The 23171-nt window shown below is 37.0% G+C and overlaps 1 protein-coding gene across 13 annotated transcripts in view; it reads right to left on the reverse strand.

Moving 5' to 3' along the window:
• The window catches only part of CREM (cAMP responsive element modulator), a 33973-nt gene that overhangs the window by 2588 nt on the left and 8214 nt on the right, over positions 1-23171 (reverse strand). For 4 of the 13 annotated variants that reach the window (XM_074574208.1, XM_074574207.1, XM_074574205.1 and 1 more), the window contains exons 3-7: positions 17440-17586; positions 13480-13571; positions 13192-13337; positions 8866-9054; positions 751-907 (exon numbers count right to left, since the gene is read on the reverse strand). In XM_074574208.1, the coding sequence (XP_074430309.1) occupies positions 751-907; positions 8866-9054; positions 13192-13337; positions 13480-13571; positions 17440-17586 (731 nt within the window). Of the gene's footprint in view, positions 1-750; positions 908-4842; positions 5130-8865; positions 9055-13191; positions 13338-13479; positions 13572-17439; positions 17587-23171 lie in introns of those variants that run through there. The other 9 variants (XM_074574211.1, XM_074574212.1, XM_074574210.1 and 6 more) reach the window with 4 other exon arrangements.

A 23171-nucleotide genomic window follows, 5' to 3' on the forward strand; every position in this document is an offset into this window, starting at 1 on the left:
AATCTAACTGCTATTGATAGCAGTTGAAAAACACTTTTGGCGCATTGAAAGAAAGGAAGAGTCCTCTATGTATAGCAAGAAGAATGCACAGAGAAAGACTGGCATTTACAGCATACAGTCAGGTCCATGCCAACTAATCAAAAAAAATATACAGCCACCTTGCACAATATGCCTCAGAAAATGACAGGGGCACTGCACAATAACTTATCCCAGTAGCCAAGTATTTAGGAAAGCCTGTAATTATCATTCCATCCTAGAATAAGTCCTCTTCACAGCATCATTAATGGACAGCTGCTAATGAGATCCTCAGATATTTTCCTAACCAATTCTTTGCTGGGATGTTTCAAGATGTACAAATCCATACTGGTCATTTTACTGCCACTAGGGGGGGGGGGGGCGCGGGGAAGTAAAAAATTATTCAACAATAAGTATACCTCCAGATCATCATAAAAATTATCAGAAAGGGACAATAGTAATACTGATTTCTGAATTACCGTCATATTTTACAACTAAAAATCCATGGTGGCAAGGTCAACTCTAACTTTCCAGAGTTGACAGCCAATACTCAATGATGAGCTATGAAGATGTGGGATGACTGACAAAGAATTTCTTGCCTTCCTTTCATCAATCACAGGCACTGCTCATGACCTTAAGAAGAAAACTTCATTAGAATGTTTTGGGGTTTTGGGGTTTTTTTTGTGTTTTGTGTTCTTTTTTAAACACTGACTATTAATTGTTATGTAGTCTTACCTATTTTTCATAAGTCTCAGCTCTCTCTTGCGTGTTGCCTCTTCTGCCAGTTGCTGAGGGCTATGCAAAGTTCCCGGTGAAGCTGCCATTACCACTCCCTGAGGTAAGGTAGTACTGGGAGTTCGAATCTGGTAAGCTGGCATGTCTCCAGTGGCAGCTGTATAAAAGAATCGTATTTTAAACTTTATGGCAAAAAAAACCCAAACTACTATGCAGAAGTCTCTCTGGAAATAACAGATTTCTGTTGATGAGTTATCCAGGATCCCCGCTACATAAAATATTTCACAGGCCTGCAATGTCACAACTATATTTGTTATCTTACCAGCTTTTATTTCCACATTGTAAAATAAGTTATCTAAATTGCTCTAGCCTGTGGCCCCACTAGCCAGTCAGATGGAAGCCTGTGAAAGATTCCACATGGCTCTTTTCAGACAAAACTAACTGAGAAACACTGTCACAGCATCCATACTTATTTCCCGTTTGCACCATCCCACGAAAAGATGGTTCTGCTGTTGCAGCCACTGAAAGGTTTATATGCTACCCCTGTCCTCTAACAGTGGCTTCAGGAGTCAAATTCCTTCAGAAGTCAACTTTCTCCTCCTTCTTTGTGATAGCAACAGCACCAGCCTTACTGCCTCTCCTCCCTTTACAGCAGCAGTTTGGCAACCCTTGGATAACCAGTCAGAGCTGCTGTTGCCAAAATGAAAAGGAATAGACAAGTGCTCATGGTGAACAGGAGTATGTTCCTTGAGCAAGAGGACCACAAATAGGATGCTGCAGTATTGGCAGGCAAGAGGAGGTAGTGGCAGTTGCACAGGAAGGGGTGTAGCTACATAGTAAATTGGAGTGCAAAAGTTCAGATTCAGATCCTGAGTCTACCAATTTTGAGCTCTCCCCAACCTAACCACAGATCTGAAATCGACATGTTGCCTGGAACCAATACCTTTCCGATAGTCTCACCTCCTTTCTGTATTTCTGAGGTACTTTGTTCCTACGTGATGTACCCCAACTTTAAAACACCATGAAAATCCTAAGTACTTCTGTCTTGTCTGACACGGGGTGGGGGGGGAAATCAAACAAAAAATGTATCCCTCTTCAAATTATAAGCAAGTATTTACCTATTTATTTCCATAAATATTTTATATTATCATAGAACAAAACTTCAATTTTTGTCATTACAGTAACTGAATATAAATGATGAAATTTCAGGGGCTGTTATGTTTAAAGCAATTCAAATAATGGAAAAACTTAACCTGGAAAAATAAAATGTAGACAGAAATACTGTGGAGGCTGACAAGTAGAGCAGTAAAGAGACATCAGCCAACTACAGGGGGAATAAACCAAATCAAAACCAAAACCTAAACATAATTAAAAAATTACTATTATTTTTATTAAGTTCATACAGGCGCTTCATTAACTAAATACAAAAAACAGGATCAAGCTGTGTTTAGAATACAATTCTACAGCCATGTCCTGAAATCATTATCAGCTTAAACACTTTGCACCTCCCCCTTCTCTGAGTCCTGCGGGTAAAAGTGTTTGTGGAATTACAAGATGAACTGGACCAGTGAACTGACCTAGGTTAGGGATAATCCCCTGGGGATCAGGGAGGGAGAGAGAAATCAGCCGAGGCCAGCCCTGTGAGCACTAACAGGCACCCACCGTGAACACGGGGTTTGGTTTTCTTTTATATCTACAACGGAATTACTTAACCTTTTAAGTTCTCCACATCTGTTAGCAGCCCCAGTTATGTCAATTGGATGATACTTCAGCCCACCATTTATAAAAATGGAATTTTAGAAACTCTTCAGGCTCACCTTTATGCTAGCCACATTACATATATTATATAGACTCTATGGTAGGAGCTACCTTTTTCTATCTCTCAACACTAGGTAAAAAAGAGATGTTATCTTAGTTTGCATTAGCTACAGTGAATTAAAAATCCAAGTGAATCATTTTATAAATCAAGTCATGTGGAAAGACCCATAACCAAGGTCACCTCAGCCTGAAAAGACCAACTATTTTGTTTCTTTGTTTGATTTACACTCAGATGTTAGCTAATAGGACTTACTGCTGCTGTTAAGAGGACTCAGTGTGATAATGTACCTGCAACATGGCTTAACAAAAGTGAGTCCCTATCTCAGCTGGGATCAGCAAACACCACTGTAAGTAACAACATGTTGCGTGAATGGTTTGACCAGGTTCCAGTAGTGTCTGTCCCTGACAAACAGTTGGCTCGATTATAAACCTACTGGCCTGGTAACAGAGATAAATAACCATTTTGGTTGTATAGACCTTGTAAACCCAGACACCACAGTTTACAAAAAAAGAAAAAGAAAAAAGCCTAGTATTGACAATGTATCTTTTAGCTGTACAGTAATATGTGCTTTATGATACATTATTGCAAATCAATTGTTTCAAAGTCAGCAAAATTTTTGTATAGTATCCAAAAAAGACATTGGGAAAGATGAAACAGGCTTTAAGCAGGGAGGATTAAATACCCTTGAAAAAAATCATAGTGTAAGTCTAATAATGTATCTACATATTACCGAGAAGTGTCCCTTCCATTTCAGCACCTAAAACAAAAATCCCAGACATCTTGATCCAGCCTGACAAACTTCTGTGGACGCTTCTAATGAAACCCCATGGAGGTTTAAAGTCATTCCTAAGATATCGGAAGTAGGACTGAGACTGTTAAAGAAACAAACCTGGAGATAGTGTATTTCCCTAACATATTGCCTCAGGTCATTTTTTTTTTCTCCTTAAAATTGCAAGGGACTAAAAAGTCACTGAAAATCTAAAGCTCTGAGTTGAGACCTACAAAAAGGAAATTATTAGCAGGAAGACAAACAAACTAAAAACCAACCTAAAAACCAAACCACATTCAGAAGAGTACAACTAATCTTGTAAATTAAGCTCTGACAAATGAAAAAAAAAATAATAAAAAAAACACCAAAAAAAACCCCCAAACCTTCTATCAGGAGGTTCTTGGAAAAAGTAACTTGCTGAACACTAGAGAGCATCCCTGCACTTGAGTTCTTTCAGTGACTATCCAGGAGAAAAAAAGCCTGATGTATTATGTATGATGAAAAAAAGCCTATGTATTACTATGGCTATTCTCCCCTTCTGTGAGTCATAATGACGGGACTAGATTATCAAAGGGTTTTTAACTTCACCACTAAACTGGCTAAACAAGGCATGAATCATTATTCCTTTGAGCACAAAAGAAAAAGAAAAAAAAAAGGAAACCGTGGACTTGTAGAAGATACTTATCTTTGGATTAATGAAACAATATGTAATGAAGCAATGAGCAGCAGCACGTAGGTACCGGCTGCGAACTGGTTAACATTACAGATCTGCCGGAGGCAATTGACGAAGCAGAAAGGAACTGACTAAATCGCAGCATGACTTGGAGCTGACGTCAATGTGTATCTTGTTTGGAGTTTAACTTTTCCAGTTCCCTACTGCAACACGATTCCAGGAAATCTAATGACGTCAGCCTTTTGAACTCAATTAGCTGAGGAACAGACCATTTTAACAGCGGAGGAGAAAACAAGCAGGCGTTACAATACTTAAAATTATTGCTCTCAAATTTGTTTGCATTCAGTATTTTCTTTACTAATAAAAGCATAGGCTTTGTTTACACTACTGAAACAATGCACACCTTTCTTTTACAGCTATGCTTAAGCCTATTTTAGCTACCAAATCTGACTGCTAAACAAAAAAGCAGTGTCATTTTTACAAAATAGAACAATTATAAACATAGTAACATATATGACTATGTCCACAATAAAGAAGGATTTAAGAGTGTGGATTTTTTAGCAAAATCCTGCATCAGAAAGTAAAGATTAGTTATCTGAATCAATCTGTGCAAGAATTCATGCACTAACAGTGATTTCCCCCCCTCTCAAAATGAAACTGTTAAAATTGCTCTGAAATCCTACACTGACTAGATATAACCAGAAGCTATTTGTACCAGGTTTGAAAGACAAAAAAGTTACGGCAACAGGTTCAAAAGAAAATGTTACAAATACCAAGTAAGCACTGCTAAATACCCAAAAATGTCATGTAAAAGACTAAGAAAATTTTTACCTGTTTCATCTCCTGTTACAGCCATGATCAGCTTCTGCACACACGATTCTCCTGTTCCTCTACCAGAGCTCAGCATGAACTGTTCCAAACTAGCAAGCATGGGCAGGATTACAAGCAAGAGCACTGACATCACAATGACCTCACTTGCTTACCACTGTCATTAATATGCTCTGTCACTGGAACAGCTCACTGAAACTGCAGCCTGAAGAACTCCTTTTCCAGTAACCCCTTTTTTTCCTTCCTCTTCCATATTTCTATAAGCCTAGCTTTGTTCTTTTTCCCTGAATTATTCATAAAGCTACAGAAAACACTCACCACTAAGCTGGCTGCAAAGCAAGACCTGAAAATTCACAGCAGCACTGACTGACAGAAATTAAAACGTGTCTCTAGAATTAATGAATGAATCAGAATGATAAAGTCATGACTGGATAGAAAATAGTGAAATTTTAAAAAGGCATGCAATTGTTTTGATTGGAGCAATTCCACTAAGAGGCAAAGAACTGTCGGACACATGCGCGAGACAGGAAAGCTTAATAAGCTATAACAAATAGGTAAACGAAAGGCTAAAGCTCCTTGCAGAGGGGGGGAACCCACAACTCATTTCATTTCCGTTTAAAGCTTCGGAAAAGATTGAAGAAAGCTCCAAAGTAAGTCAACCTAAAGCTAGTGATTTCAGATGCTGTAACAGGCAGAACAGTAACTCTGGATAGGGGCTACCTCTCCTCAGTTCCCTCCTTTTTCAAAATAAATCCAACAGATCTGGTTGACTTAGTTTTAAAAAATAAAAATAAAAAATAATCTCAGCTCTAACAGAGTTACTCCTTATTTACATCCATTTAAATGAAATTAGTTTCAGACCAGTCCAGGCATTGGTCGGTATATACGGCATAGCAAGCTTCTAAGGCTTTTGTCTGTAATAAATTCAGACCGGTATTCATCAACTGTGAAACTATACCAAGGACGGCAATAATGGAAGCATCAATGCAAAAAAGGAGCACCCTGTGATTACAGAACCACTTCAGAACCATATGAACAGAAGATCAGAACTGAAGCACGCAAGAAATTCAAGCCACAGATCTCAAATATCACTGTTCATATCACTGATCATATTATGAAAACACACATAGATCCAAACAGAATGATTTTTAATACAAGTTTTCTACACTCACTTTCACTAATATTTAAACACTTCCTAGCTAGCAAAAAAACCCTTAGCCTGTATTAGGAAAATGTCAGGACATCAGAACCGCCTCTTATTTTACCTATGAATGTAAACTTGTAGCAAATGAAATATCACCCAGTTGGATCAACACCTTTGGTGTTTTTATACTATAAACCCTTTTCCACATCACAGGTTATCAGAAAATATCAAGCACAGGGGTTTTGTGATGCCATCCACTATTACATGACATCTAGAAAAAATATAAATATATATGCTATCTGAAAGATTCTGAGACAGTTCTGTCTGCCCTAGGACCAATATTTGGTGTTGTGTTTGGTTTTGTTTTCTTTCTTTTACTTCTGTGATTATTACAAATAAAGTTTATATGCTGTCTGCCTAACCTAAATCATTATAAAAATATACGTAAGTGGAAAGATTACCAAGCAGAATGTTGCTTTTCTATGATAATCTGTGCTATCACTATATTAGGTGACCAGTAAACTACAAAACTGTCATTAAATGTCATTAAATGAAAAATGTTCATAAGCTATATTCCTACAGACTTTCTAGCATAGGCAAGATGACCTGTAATAAGGACACATTAGAGACTTGTATATCCAACTAATTCCATTGTCTCACTCCATCCCAAATAACTCAGGTTTGTTGATGATATGCAATTATTACCATAGAGATCTGTATTACTGTAAACATCCTCAGGTGCTTTCATACTCTTCGTATATACCCTTTTTTAATTAAGGTTTGTTGTTCGGGGTTTTTAAGATTTTCCAGTATCAATAGCATGTATAATAAGTTGAAACCTTTTATCTTCTCATCATCTCTGAGTTCATGCTCACTTACTATTCCCTTTATATTTTTCCCTGTATATGTTATGTAGCATTTTTCTTCTGTGTCAACAGCTATGAGCATCACTAAAGCACTGGACTTTGTTTGGGCCAAAGGAACAGAGAATTCCAGGAAGTCAACTTCTCTGTGCATGGACAGAGAATGAATCAATTTAGTTAAAAGCATCTAGAAGGTTCCAGAAACAGCATATAGCAGGTATTTGGTAACTGTCTCCAAATCAGTTTTGAATGTTTTCATCACAGGCAACACACTTAATGGGCTATACCATCAAGTAGTCGTGCCCAGCACTTAGACTGAACAGGCAGGTTAGAGGACAGCCCTGCCAGAGGACAATCCTGAAATGGAGAGTCTGTAAAGGAAGGCCAGACAAATAAAATTCCCAAGGATTGAAATGCTGCCATATACGATCCCTAAGTTCTGTGCTTCTTCACAGACTTGGGGAGGTTTTAGGAAACAACTGAGGAGCTACTCTCTCTGCCCTCCTCCCTGCTGAAGCTCTGAAGAATCAAAGCAATACATACAAAATACTACAGTCAATCTGGAGAGACAGAGAAGTCCTCTAATTTAAGGGATGTGTACACACGTGTATAGAAAATATATTAGACTTGTACTCAGAAAACATGCACTACCAGAGTGGGAAATCTGTCTGGGGGACAGCCAAAATTGGTTCTTAAGGCTTTGCTAAAAGTGTATTCATAATAATATTTAGGGAAGTTACAACAATACTCTCTGCATGACAAAACCTAATATTTTGGTTTAGGCTTTTTCATATTATAATCTTAGAACTTCCTTGAAATGCTTCTGAAGAGTCTTGGAAAGACAATGTATTTCAGCAAAGAATTAACCAGAGGCAATGGAAAAATTCAAATTAGGTATCATTACTCAGCATTGTCTCAACAAGTTCAGGTATCTGCAAGCTATTAGCTTTATTTACATCCTGGGCTTCCTTTATAGCAAAGGGAGAAAAATAGCCACTTAAAGACAGAACTTATTTCAAACACCCATATTAGGGCAAAAAAAGCACCTCCATCTGGACTTCACCAACTATCTCAGATCTGTATCTATTTGTCTCTACATTTAGTCAATGACTCTCATCTACTCCATGAATACATATTTAAAGTCTTCCTAGCTCTTCTGGTTGTTTATTTCAGATAGCTGTCTCGGCTTAAGAAAGCATTCATACAGACCTCCCTCCCTCCTTCTCTGTAATGACTGCAAAAAAAAAAAATAGGGAAAATAAATTCCCTATATCCTTCGTGGCAGCCATTAATTTAGTGTCTCTATACAGAAATCTCTTCCCCATTTTCAAGGTTTTTCCTCGGCATAACCCAAATCCCAATGCTACTTTCCCTGGTATCAATAAGAATCCAAGTTACCTTTGGTTCTCAATCTGCCTCAGCATTTCCAAAATGCTAGGAACAGTAGAAGGAAACAATCCTACATAAACTACAGCAAGGTTCAAGAATTCACTACTTACAGTTCAATTCACATGTGTGCATTTTATAGGACCTACAAAATGTTCTTCTGTGAGAAAACTAGCTTCAGTAAAGGATCTCCTTTCTAATAACTCCAAGAGTCATAAATTGCAAGATAATTCTGCCCTAAACATATCCAAAGAACTTCAGAACTTGTGTTTTATTAAGATCGATTGACTGCTGAAAGAAACAAGTTAGTTTCATATATTAAATGAGATGTAGCCTCACCTCATCTAACAGCACCTTTACTGCAATGAAACATATCTCTCGAAGTCTAGACAAGAGAATTCAAAGCAGAAAGTGTTTTTGTACCATTATTTCCTCCTTGTAACTTTTTTAATGAAAAGAAGTAGCTGCTTTACTGAGCAGAAAAACTGGGTCTCCTTCTAAGACTGTCTTTCATCTTGTTATGCATAAATATTTTATTTGATAGTGCAATAATGTCAACACAATATAAAAAGCCTTTTAAGAAAAGTTGTTTTATATGAAAAAACTGAAATGCAGTAGACTAATAAAATATACCTTGAACAACAACTTGGCTTCCAGGAACAAAAAACTGTTGTGTGCCATCAGGTGATTGTCCCGCATATTGCACGATGGTAGCACCTGACTGAGGAGCTCCTGAATTTGTCATTGTTAATGTCTGTAGTCCATGGACACCATCAGAGGATGGATTAGAAATCTGGATTGTACCACCTTGAGTTATAGTAACTAAACATAAAAAGAAAAAGAAAAGTTAGGCAATAGAAAGAGATATAACACATATTAAAAACCACATCTCCCTTTTTAAAATAACACGCAAGCTCCACAAGGTAATAAGGGAGGAAAAAAAAGAAATAAAAAATGAGCAAGTTGTTGTTTCAGTCTGGCCTCTAAAGCAGAAAGTGCCCCATTTTGGGGCAGGGTGGAAGAGAGAGAAGCAAGAATAATAAATCATTGCCTCTATTCTTCATGAGATCCACAAGAGTAGGTTACCAGCAGCACACAAGCTTCGCAGACAGATTTGTCACCTCTACCTCCCAGAGAAGTTATACACAGCCAAATTCTGCCTCTCACAGTTAGCACCAAAAATGGTATGTCTATGTGGTACGGTGCTCTGATGGTGTAAAAACAGCCAGTTTGGGTTCCTGAGCAGTAAAACATCAGCACAGAATCATACAAAGTTCTTGGCTCCACAGTGAGCCTGGGTAAACAACTATGTCACAGATGTCCTGCAATTATTCATTCAGATCACAACCCAGTACTTTCTAAACAAGAGTGAATTAACTCCAGTAACTCTCTCCCTTACAGGACTGATTCCTGCCACATTCCCAGAACAACACACTGTCCCCCACTCTATTCACTGTCCTGATCTCAACCACTGCACACACTTTTGTTATGCTGGAGGTCTACTGGAAATTGGGCCTTCAATGAAGACTGAAGGACTTTCCTGGACAGTCCATGGAGTTGCATATCATGCAGATGGATGGATGTAAGTGGCATCTTCTCTTCTAGCTAGGACTGAATATGGTGCCAATACCATTCTCTGAGTATAATCAACAGCTCTAATCCAGAAAAATCAGATCTTTCCCTCCCTTCCAAAACTGGAAAAAGCAACTAAAATTGGTCTTTCCGAAAAGATTTCTTAATTCACCAATTATTAAAAACCTGTCCTAAGACAGCAAGCAACCCAAACAGATGGCAAAAGAACAAGTAATTTTCATTTCCCCTGCATCGCTTCAGACAGAACATCATAATATGCACAAGTAGGCAAAGCTGGGGTTGGTTGATTCACACACTCCAACTGAACAAACAACTCTTGCATGGTTAGACCACCACCACAGGTGAGGCAAACCAATTTTTTTTCAGTATTCAATAACCAACATGACAGAACTACAGCCAACAGAGTAGGTTTGTAGTCAGACACTGCCTTATGCAAAACTATTCATTCCCCCTACAGAAAGATAACACGTGTTGATGGAGGTAACTAGGAAAGACATTTTATCTAACTGGTCATGCCTGTCAGACTGTCTGCTTCCATAAGCCAAAGCCAATAAGCTCTGAGGAAAAACATATTTGGGAACCATAGCAACATACCATTTTGGCTGGTAAAAAGTAAGCAGAGAACAGCCATCGCTGCTGCTAATAGAAAAAAAATATATTTTTTTTTAATTCAAGTTCTTCCAAAAATAGTCATCCCAGACGTCCATAGAGTCAAAATTATCTTTTCAACTAAACTGCCTTTTCTATGCAGGAATAGTGAGAACAGTAGAGAAAATATGGAATCAGCAAATGTAGTAAAATCTCTGTTTTAAACCAGGGCACAGTACAGATGGCTGAAGTGACACTGCCAAGACCAGTTCTTCATTGCCGTGGACACTGTACAAGCTTAATTCATGAACTGCTGGATGCCTGCACAAGAGAACCCACACGAACAATGCTGTCCAAGAAGAGAAGACTACTCAGATACAGTAACAACAAGCACAAGAAAAGACCTATTGGCAGGGAACGTAAAGATAAAACAGATACACGTAGTGACGTTCTGCATCATATACAGACTGAAATCAACGCAGGAGATGCTGCATTCCCACACAGCGTTCCTGGTGTTAGCTGACAGTAGTTCCTGAGGATCACAAGCAGCCAACCAGATGGCTGCTCAGAAATGCTGCAGATCTGTGTCTTATATGTGTAAGGACTAGAAGTAAACAGTCAAGCTCTCTTCAGTAAATTCCAAATTAACACCCCCTCCACTACCTTGCTAACACTTGGATTCAACTTGAAATCTAACTTTTCTGGCAAACAATAACTTTAAGGGTAATGACCAAAAATCCTAAGAAAGATTTTGATGTAATTTTTCCTAACTGGAATTAGAGAGAACACACAGACTTCACTCCAGAAAAGGATGTGTAATATTTTAACTTACAAAGTTTAACTTAAAAAAATAATGAAATTAATGAACTAATAAATTGTGTAAGAAAAAACATTTCCAAGAAGACAAAGCTCTCAAAACAGAGTTTTTGAGGCATTTGAGCCAGAATCAGGAGAGTCTATGAAGGCTAACATTGCATCCTGAAGCAATGCCTCATTACGGCTGAAACTTATTTAACAAGTTAAATTATCTTAAATATACAGCACATGTTTAAGGCTACAAATATAACTTTTTCAAAGAAAAAGCAGCATAAACCAGAATTATTCTATACCTTATGCCTGGCTCATGTAAAAGCCAAGTTTAAATTATGATAAATGAGTTTTAATTAAAGTTTTGTGGACTCTGTTAATTCAAGCACATTGTTGGTGATGCTCTCTGTTGGACTTTTCAGAAGTAAATATTTGATTGAACAAGAAAGCAAAACCTGTGAATTTAATTATTCTTTTAAATGCTTCCCTTCAAATTAAAACATCCTCAATTAAGAGGTAAAAACCACCTCCTGCAAGACATTGCTAGTAAAAGTACAATTCTGGTGTCCTAGTGGAATCTACAATTAAGAAATCTAAACTCCAAATTTCTTAGAAATCCAAAAGGTTTGAAGACTTACTAGAACACAATACAGACACTACAGCACTTCTTGTTATGCCTTGAAGCTGCAAATATACATGCATACATATATATATAAAAAACTAAACCTAAGCCAAACCAAAAATATAATTCAAAAATTAAAGAAAAGAAATTATTTTGGTCAAGGATACCTGACAGATTTTGTACTGAATAAATGTCACTCAGCATGACCACAAATCCACAGAAAAGAGCAGTTCAGATGCTGGACATCATGAAGCAGACATTTATTTATGTCTATACCTTACAGAAAAGGTAAGAAAAGCAGCTTAGGAGCCCAGGCAAAATTTCTTTCTATGCCGAAGGGGTAGATAATATTATAGGCAAATTCTGTTTTCTCAGAGTTCATAACTAAACTAAAGTTGCATAAATTAAAAATAACTGAAGAATTCTAAGGGTGACTAGAATACAACTAGTACTCTATCCTCTTTTATATGCTATCACAATGTTTTAATAGACTTCCTCTGTTCTCTTGTTTCAGGAAAAAAACCCACAACATCTCTTTTGCAATTTTCCTGTCATGTCAAAGGAAAATTAACTGCATTTCACATGAAAAGACATGGAAAAAATAACTGTAGGAGTGAAGCTTTATCCAATACATAATTGAAGAAAGAGTTGTTAGAAAGTTATCCCTTAGATGATATATGATTAAGTCCAAAGAAATTATAGGGAGTGAATTATGTGACATTTTAAACATAAATGCAGGAATTTAAAAAAAAATAAAATAAATCTATAGAACAGAACTGTGAATCTAACTTTTAACTTGCATTTGGCTTTAGTGTCAAATGTTGGAGACCACGATTTAGGCTAATTCTGCAGTTAAAGTGTTCGTACTTGGCAATTGGAGAGAAAGACACATAGTTCTTTTAAGAAAGAAAATTCAAAGTTAAGAAATAATTTCGTACTCCAACCTTACACTTTAAAAAAGTCAAACTCACTAATTGTCATTTCATGTAATGAATAGCACTAATACATAGCAAATCACAGTAATTTGAAACTGCAATGATTTACAACACTGAACATTCATGTAAAAGTGTCAACATTTTTCATTTCACCTGAGTCTCACCTCCACATTTTTGATGAATAGGAGCTCTAAGGAGGACTAAATCTAGAACCAACAAACATTACAAGAAACAGACTAAAAGTCTATAACACCCATGTTAAGAAAAATTAAATATAAAAATTATTATTTAGAAATACAGAAGCTCTCTTTCTTCTTCACCAAAATCCAATATCTCTACTTCATTATGGAACTCTTAAACAAAGTTGTTCCTAGAAATGTTCTGCAACATCACATAGTATCTCTGCAAACATACTGTATTGCCCTGTGTTAGTATGATACAGGCTGGTTGGCATGGCCATCGCAGAAATTCCAGAAGGCGCTCCTTCATCATCTGACTTTTCTTCTTCTTCAATCTTCGGCACTGCAGGAGCATCTGATGAGAGTTCATTCAAAATTTTTCTAAAAGAGAATGTAAATAATTTTATATATGTGAAAATCCATATACATGAGAAAACTAAGTCACTGGCTTTTATCAGACAGTTCTGCTGTAATACATAAGCTGCCTTTAAAAACCAGCAAAACCAAACTAAGAAGTCCTTACCGGTATGAAGGCCTTCTTGAAAGTATTTCCCTACGTTTTTGAGAATCAATTATTCCTTCTGATTCTGCAGATTCATCTGCAATCGATGCTACCTGTAATAGCAAAAGTTTCTGAAATTCATAACTTCATAAAAAAAATTAAGACGGCAACAGAGTAAAAGATTATTTTTAAAAATTCCTTCCATGTTTGCCTACAGGAAGTTTGTGCATTTATTTACCACTAATGATGTGATTTTGGACTTTCCAAAGCAAATCACAAATTATGAGATTAGCAACACAAAGCCGCTTAGATGACATCTTCCATTTGAAAAAGAAAAAATCAAAATAATCCAGGTTACTTTTTTTGTGAATGACACCAAGAAAAAGTACTGAAGACAGAAGATTAAACATGAAATTAAACACTTAAAATACAGAATACTGCAGTAATGCATCTTATATAACAGTACAAAAGCCTCTTCAAAAACACACCAAAGCTATTTAGAAAATAAGTTTATTTAAATATACACATTCATTACACTTACCAACACATGTTCACAAATACAAATACATTGCTTAGCAATACTGTGCAAGTTTTAGAAACTCTTGACAGATCCACAATGTCTCATTTTCTCAGGCCTTTATTAGTAGTCTTTTCATAGGCTCTCTCTTAAAATTACCGAAGATGACATTAAGGCCTGGAACTGAATGACACTCTTTACCAGCAGCTATCCTATTACACAGAACTGAAAATGATTATTGAACAAGGAACATACACTATTTCTTCATTCATTTAACTACTCAGAACTACTGGTGTGTAAGATTTCCAAACTGAAACAATGCAGTAAAGTTAGTGTGGAAAACAACTTTTCATTTGAAGACAGACCAGACTGGAGCTTCAGACTAAGCACTGTGTTAAGCTAACACTGAACAAATATGAGTTAAGTAACTAGAAGGCTCAAATGTTCAACCTGGGTGCAGTGGAGGCTTCCCTGCAGCTCAGGGAAGACAAGGAAGACCTCTACAACCAATGTGGCTGCCAGGCCTGAGTGCTCAGTACTAGAAACAAAACCTGCACGACCCCAACAAACTGGCTAGAAGGTTCTGGAAATTTATGGGACTGGGTTACCCCAAATCAAACTTACAAAACTACACCTTGAAAGAACTACAGGTTACTGCAGAATGAAATTGTCTCTTCATTTGTTAATTTTATTAAGTTCCAGTTGTGTTTAAAAATATTTAATGTAGCCTCATTTTGCTGAGTAATATGTAGGAAATATCATTAAAACTCTACACCAGCCTAACCAAAAAAAAAAAAGACCACCTAGAAATAATGAGAGGTACTTCCGCATGTCTACAAATACATAGCCCCAAACCAGACTTCAGAGCTGACTGGCAGAGATACAAGAAGTTTGTATTCATCCTTTTGCAGGATGGACTAAATGCTGACCAGCAGAGATCTTCTAAAAGGCATTTTTCTCTGGTAACCTACACGATCTGCTCATGGATCGACCTTCAAGCCTCTGGCATAAACCTTCAAAACTAAGGCAATATTACACAGCCAAGAGTCTGGGCATCATGTCTCAAAACAGAACTCTTATTCTGCGAGGGTGGGATGGAGGATGTGGGGGAATAAAAATCTATTTGGCTCAGGCCAAACAGCAGGGAAATAAGACCTTAGTGCCTTTAAACCTTCCCATTCCATTAAGGGTTACCAATAGCCACCCCTAGTTTGTGAAGAGGGCCAAAGAAGTCAGGAACAGTCATACTTTGGGAAGAAGGTAAGGAAATCAAATGACGATTTAAGTATTTTAATGTGAAGAGGACACCTACAAGATATCTCAAAAGTTCTAATTTTCATCAAGACAGAGATAAATTTAATGTTTCAACTTGTTCTAATAGCAAGCAACCACATTCACAATGCTAACCAATGGAAACCACTGTAATTTCTTCCTGGGCATTATTCAGACTTCAACTTTACCACACCGCCCTGCATTTGAACAAATTTAACTTCGCGCTCGTGTTAAGCCTGCCAATAACTGATACATTACAGGGAGCAAGTAGAAAAGTCAAATAACAATCTGAACTTCAAACCTTCCTACAAGTAAAATAACATTAACAAAACAGTAAGGCACATGATATAGCTAAGCATTTTTTTCATCCCAAAAGCAACAGCATTACAAGGAAAAATGTTGAACACCTTCCAGATTCAAGCTGCAGGTGTTTGAGGGAGAGGTCATGCAAGCTTTAACATCAACCTTCAGCATATTTTTTTTTTTTTTTTATATTAGAGTAAACTGATATCATTTCCCAAGTTCCCTACTGTCTGGCAGAGATAGGATATCAAGTTAAAGCCAAATGATCTGCAGGAAATGCCAGGTGGCAGGATAAAGTACTTAAGAGGACCACAGAAGGGCTGAACAATCTCTGTAATGGACTCTTTTACAGGACCTTCAAGCCCTTCTTGTAGAATCACCTTATTTGCCATTAGCATGCTCATATAAAACCAAAGCAAAACCCTGGAACTAACTAAATATTGATCAGGGACAACCTTCCTATCTCTACTCCTTTGGGAAAGGGAAGACAGCCAGAGTGCATTCAATACAACAAATAGCCAACTTCCACTCCTCTAAGAAGACACAGAAGCAGCTGGCAAGAGATTCCACACAAATTCTTCCTTCTGAGCTTTGCAGTAAGTTCTCTATTTTTGCATGTATGTCCTGACTACTGCTTGAAGAAAAGCAGTCACAGAAACTGTGAATGACTGTAATATGCTTATCTGATAAAGTTCACTCTGGCAAATTACAGTTAGAAAGAATACCATTGAAAAAAGTATTTATTTTGAATAGTCTGATTTGACTTCAAGTTTGACTAAACCTAGGAGTCTTGCCATCTTCTTCTGTGCCTGTTTCAACAGTGATCTAGAACTTCAAAACCTTACCAGGTCCCATCATCTACACCTACTGCTTACAAAAAAAAATATTCAGTATCTGGCCACAGTTTTATTCTTTTCCTCTAATCTCTAAGATAAATCATACTTATATATGCCTTTTTATTTATTATACTTGAAAGGTACTAAGAAGTCTCAAACATTAAAGGTGGCTTCTCAAGAAGATTGACAATGCGTGTCTTTTCCTTAACATGTTGCAATGACTGCACGTAAAACTGTTCATACATAACAGGTATACAGCCTCTCACCAGAGATACAAATTCGATTTGCAAAAAGCAATTCAGTTGACATTTTACAATCAGATTTTAAGAAAATTAGAGCAAAGGCATTCCTAGCTACAAGAAAAACACCAATGGGAGGCCAAGTAATTTTCAAAGCACTGCAAGTTCATTGTCTCTAGTCTTTTTCACTATTTAAAAGCTCTAAAAACTCTTAAGCATTTTGCACCAGTCCCTGTTTTCTAACATCAGCAATTTTAAACATGTGAAGATTTGCCAAATAAATGTTTATTTTGAGGGCTGCCCTTATTTTTGATCTTTACATATCCACACCCACAAAAAGCAATACCAGATGCTCTAACAGGGCCTGCTAAAAACAAGGGCTCATTTGACTATAATATGTTTACTTCCATTACATCCAGATGCTTTCCAAAAATACAGTACAAGATACTTGCAAATTTATGAGTTCACAGTCTCATTAGAAACACGATGTTCATAGAATTTAACAAAACAGAAAAAACTGCAAGATACACTAAAGTAAGGCCACGTTATTACACAAATTTGCTGTTGCGCAAGGTTCAGGGTTCCAAGACACAATCACTTAAAAGATAAACAGGAAGCACTAAGGAATCGCTACACAATGCTAGTAGAGCTGCTACTGGTTGGCAGTTTGCCACCTTCTCCCCTGCTGTTTCTCACACCATATAAGCACATCTTACAGCACTGGTAAGAATGAAGAGAAACTGAAGATGGGGTTGGGGGGCAAGAGTTATGAGGCACCAAATATTCATGAAAATGTAACAATAAAAGAGCTAACCTGAATAGCTTGCATGTGTGGTGACTGAATGACTGAGGGCTGTGTGGCTTGAATGACACCCTGGACATGAACAGTTTGACCAGAAGGCAACTGCACTAGAGTTACAGCTGGAGATCCTCTTCCAGCACTTGATGCAGCTACAGAAACCTGCAAAAATTACAATCATCGTGTTTAAGTAACATGCCTTAAAACTTCAGCAAATGCTTTTAGAAGTGATACTAAAACAAACTGGTTTTGATGCTATATCTAAAATAGCTTCTATGTATCTAATTATCAAATGCAAAAATTAACAAGTTTACTAGTAGAAGGTTGGTGCGTATCTTTCCATTGGTATGGAAAGTTTAAAACTGTCCCCTAAAAAAAATGCAATTTTTTTTTTTTTACAGTTTTCTTACTATAGACTTCAGACTTCATGTTTTCTTTTCAATTAAAAACAACTCTAAGCTATCACACGCTACATCTGCTGTTGCTAGCATGAAGGTTAGGAAAAACCTCAAGAAATATAACAAAAAATATCAACAGTAACTGAAGTGGTATGTTGCTGCAACAACATACAGGGCAGAATGTTCTTAGTCAGGAAAAAAAAAATAATAATCCAGAAATGCTTTGGTTTTGCTTTGTTTGTTAGGCAAGAAGTTAGTTTGAACTTACGCTTTTCAGATACATGTCTCGAGAGACATGAAAACATTTCAGATAGCAAAAAAAATTGTTAAATAACATGATACATGGATTTGTATGTTGGTTTAGTTTAAAAAAATCCTCTTTTTAGATACATATGTATAGATATCTCACTCAAGAAAAACAGAGTTGAAGTGTGTCAGTGCTCCAATATAAAAATAAAAACAGCTGTATCTTCTTTAAACCTAGCACAGCTGAAGAATGTGTTTTGTTTAGGGATAATCTGGTCCCTTTTTCTGATGACGTTTTAGAGCATACGCAGCTTCCCCCAGCCCTCGCCTCTCAACCATTGATACTGAGGATGAATGGGTTAAGAAACAGTTTAACACCTACAGGCTAAGAAATAGTTCAGTATTTATCCTATTACTGTTAAGTCTATTAACAGAAAGAAATACTGAAACAAAGGGAAAACAGTGTGATTGATCTCAAGTTCTATGTGATGAAACATCTCTAAACTCAGAAAAGGAAGAGAATGACAAAAATAAATCACATGATAAAAAGAGATATTGTGTTTTTCAAAGTAAACTGCATTGAAAAGCCTTACGTATACAATCTGCATGTACAAGAATAAACCCAGGATCGTATCTAAAATTTTGGTATTATTACCTTCCTAACCTAGTTCTCAGCCCCAAAAGGTGTCTGGTATGAGCAGTAAAGGTAAAAAGAGATGACAGTGAGGAGAAAAGCATGATGAATGCTGAATATAAAAAGTTAAAGAAAGTTTTATATTCTTCTGTATTCACACTTATGGGTTTTTTTAATTCCAAATATTAAAGAAGCTTTCATTCCTGATCCATAAGACATTGTTTGTCTGGGAAACATTCATTTCTTGAGGCAGGAGAAAAATTTTAGCTACTAGCAAGATGCAGTACTATCAAAAAGACCAGATGTTGTCTCAAATTATCTTGAAGAAACAATGTTTCTAGGAAACAGAAACAGGATCTTGTCAACATTCACTATGTAATGGTTCAATTGTTATAAGAAACTGAACCACTTTTCAGGAAATAGAACAATTGAGGACATTTCTAACCCTGAAATGGAAACTGTCATTCCTTAAGTGGCATTAAATAGCAATATATAAACAGGACATACAAACCTTCTTCCCAATCTATAAAACAAATATTAATATTATTATCAGAAATAGATATTTGAGATGGTGATCTATAAAGTCTCGAAGATTTGAAGATTATGATCTATTTTGTGTCAAAGCTGACATTAACCTAAACCCAAGCTTCAAGGAGAGGGCATGAATCAGTCTAAACATTTACAAAGCATGCTAATTTTTCAAAACATTACAAAGGCAATTTCACCAAACCTTTCTATTTACTGCTATCTTTGTGAGAGCTGCAATCTGACATAATACTCTGTGTATCAGAAAGAACTTTCTGAGTACAACACACACAATACAAGGTGAACAGTTTATAAGTTTGTTTTTAGTACACAATGGGTCAGGCCCATATAATTAGGAAGTAATCCAGTACTCAAGATTAAGAAACACTACATTAATTTAAAAGCTCCTTATTCAGTATAACCACACAAGAAAAGAAGAAAACCACACTCAGCTAATACTGTTTTAGACTAAAGTTTACAATATCACAGGAGAAATTGTTTTGTCCCCATTAATTCAGGTAAGAGATTAAATGGGGGAAGTAGGGTTGAGGGAAGAGGAGATGGTAGTGTTTTAAAACTGGATCAAACCAAAAATGATTTTTTTGTTCATTTATATCTATTTTAAATGGCTCAATTTCATTTGATCACCGTTTGCTAAATTTCCACCAATATCCGAAGGTTATACAATGTGTAATGTACAAACTTTACTTTAAAATCTCTGCGATTCTTTTGTATTAGGTTTCTTTCTACAACTAAGACTGAAATAAATCTTTCCAACTTCATATTCTGCATCTCTTTTATAAATATTAGAAATTATTAAAATGATTTTGATTCACATTTCCCTTTGCAGTTTTCAAATTGAACACTCCCATGTTAATCAAAATACTAGAACCTTTTGATGCTATCATGAATAAACGCAGACTGAAACAGACTTGGCAAAAAAATTACTTTCTGACATCAGTGATGAGCAACACTACCTTTAACATCATTACTTTAAACGGCTGTCTGGTACAATGACTGAAAACAATCCACAGAAGCAACTCAGGAACACAGAGGGTGAAGGAGAAGCTTAACACATTAAGCACCTGGTTAAACAGTGTAAGGGTTATGTCCCTGACAAAGGCAAAGAGACTTCAGATGTTGTAATGTCCTTTCGGGTTCTATCCTGTTAGGTATGCAACAGTCAAGTACAACAGCTTCAACAAACATCAACCATGCATTCTGTCATAGCAGGATGGTCCCAGACTTCGTATGTTTGGAAATGTAACTGCTCCCTCTTCCAAGAGGGGAGAGAAAAATAGTCAGCAAAAAAGATCATGCACTATCTTCATACTGAGGCACGCATTCTTTCAAAGAAAAAGCTTACTTATCAGTTATCTGACTTCAAGATGCGTTTCCATCTGAACAGTTACACTGTGGATGTACACACTCTCATCACCCAAGGTCAGATAACTTCTCCCTACAGAGTACTACAGACGTTACTTTCACATTTAACCCCTCACACCTCAAACATTACTGATATGAAGTACACAGTGCACAACTCCATCTGATATCTGTCCCTGCTGTAGAATCTAAACACTACAAGGACTCCAGAAGTGAAAGGTACTTCTGGTAAAGGGGAAAAGGCGGCAAACGTTCGGGTTAGAAGGGACCTTAAAGATCATCTAGTTCCAAAATCCCTGCCATGGGCAGGGACACCTCCCACTAGACCAGGTTGCTCAAAGTCCCATCCAGCCTGGTCTCTCATCTAATAAGAGAGCAAAGGACTCACCACACTCAAGCACCGAGTATGCTGAAAAGCTGAACACAGGAAAGTTTTTGTCAATTCTATTGCCAAAGCAGCAGCACATAGTTTTAAGGAAGGCAAGGCTAGGCTGATTTCAACCATTTGGTGACAGCATACCCTTAAGGTAGCACAAAATGGTGACAAGGCTGCAGGTTTACAATGCTCTAACATCAACTTTACTAAACATCCTGGACTTGCATTTGGCAGGCTGGTTTTAGAGCTATATTTACAACAGCCTGACAAACTTCTACAGGGCTCAATCTGTTGGGAGCAAGATTTAAGACAAATTTTGATGCCGAAAGCTCACAAAGAGAATACCCCTTAAGTGCTAAACCTACGCAGTCTCTGTTTGCAATGGTTTGCAATGGCTGGATCACTATGCACTCCAGGCTCCAAAAAACTCCCTCTGCTCGCTCTGACAGGAGTTCTCACATTGTAAATCCTGACCCATGGATTTTTAGAGCCAGCACTGAGAGCTCAACAGCTGATATCTCATACCAAGACAGCAGACAGCTCTACTGATAGATAGAACATGACAAAGTTTACAAAAACTGATCCAAAGAAGAGCTCATCAAGGATGTAGGATTAAAGAAAAAAAAAACACAACTGAAACTATTTTGTCAGATCTGAAAAAGGTATAAGTACATTCCTCTTACATTTTTATAATGCCCTAAGCACAGGGCAAAACAGAAAGCAGCATGGCCTCTAGACATCCTGCAAAAGGAACATCTAATTTATCTTTGAATACCAATGCAGATGTAACTGTTCCAAGATACGAGTTTAACTATCATCACAATCAGAATATTTAATTCCAAAGTAACTTCCTTTTAAAAACAGCCCCATATGTATTAGTATAAGATCTGTGTGCGTGAGACAGAACCCTTGGAGCCCATCTCAAAACAGGTTGTGAAATTTTGCACCTTGCACCTTTGCTCTTCCCTGAAGAAATGGTGTCAAGCTTCTGTACACACAGGTGTCCTGTACTTTTACAATAGCTTCTAAAGAAAACCACCAAAATTTTTACAAATTAATATTTTATTAGCTCATTATTTTGATGGCTGGATCACTAAAACACCACCATGTCAATTCACTGACTGGCTGAAGCAAGGGATGCAAGAAATTCAACTATAAATGTGAACTCACTCTATATTAATTAATTTTAAAAATAACCCTTTAAAGACAGAAATTGTCATTTTTGCCTCCATGGATGAAAGATGCATCTCGGTTTTGCTAGTTTAATTTACTAATGTCTACTTTTGCAGAAAAAGTAATTTTACTTTCATCACCAAAAAAACGCAGTACATAGCAGTATCTATTACACAAGCTAAGGGGAAAAAAAAAAGATGCTATTTTTTCTCTATTAATAATGTACAATAGGTGCTCCTTAGCATTGGAGGTTATCCCATTACACCCCAGTGCTCCAGCCCAGATATTCTTAGTTTCCTCTCCCCTCCCTCCCAATAGGGGAGACATTAAGAATGCTTCAGCACAAAACAATGTCTGCCCTCTAGAGATTATCATCTTATCAAATACCTTGTCTGCCTTTTTAAACCTAAATGGCAAGTATTTCTTTATATGAACTCCAGAGGAGGGAAAAAACAAACCCACAAAAAAGCCCACGAAAGCACCACAAAACCCCCACCTCCTAGGCATTTGCATCCCTCAGCATTTTGCTAGTCATTCCCTGGCCAAAGTCATACTTAAACAAAAAAACAAGGAAACTAAAAACCATGAAATTCCATCTGAACATAAATACACCCACTTTTTTACTGTGAGGGCAGTCAAATACTGGCACAGATGCTCAGAGAGGTTGTGGAGGCTCCATCCTTGGAGATATTCACAACCCAGCTGGACACGGTCCTGGGCAACCTGCTCTGGCTGACCCTGCTTGTGCAGGGGGTTGGACAAGATGATCTCAAGAGGTCTCTGCCAACCTCCACCATTCTGCCATTCTTTGATAATACACAGAAAGCTACAAATTGAGTATTAAAAGATGGTGTATTAGAATGCTTTACTTCTGACTGAACCAAACCAAGGTTGAACAAAACAAATGGTTTGTTTCAAAGTTTGAAAAAAAAGAAACAAAAAAAATCAAACAAAAAACCTACAGAGACACCTGAAAAGGAGCCCTCAGCCACCAGGCATTTTACCTCTCAGT

This window comes from Larus michahellis, chromosome 2 (assembly GCF_964199755.1).
Source record: "Larus michahellis chromosome 2, bLarMic1.1, whole genome shotgun sequence".
NCBI classification, from domain to species: domain Eukaryota; kingdom Metazoa; phylum Chordata; class Aves; order Charadriiformes; family Laridae; genus Larus; species Larus michahellis.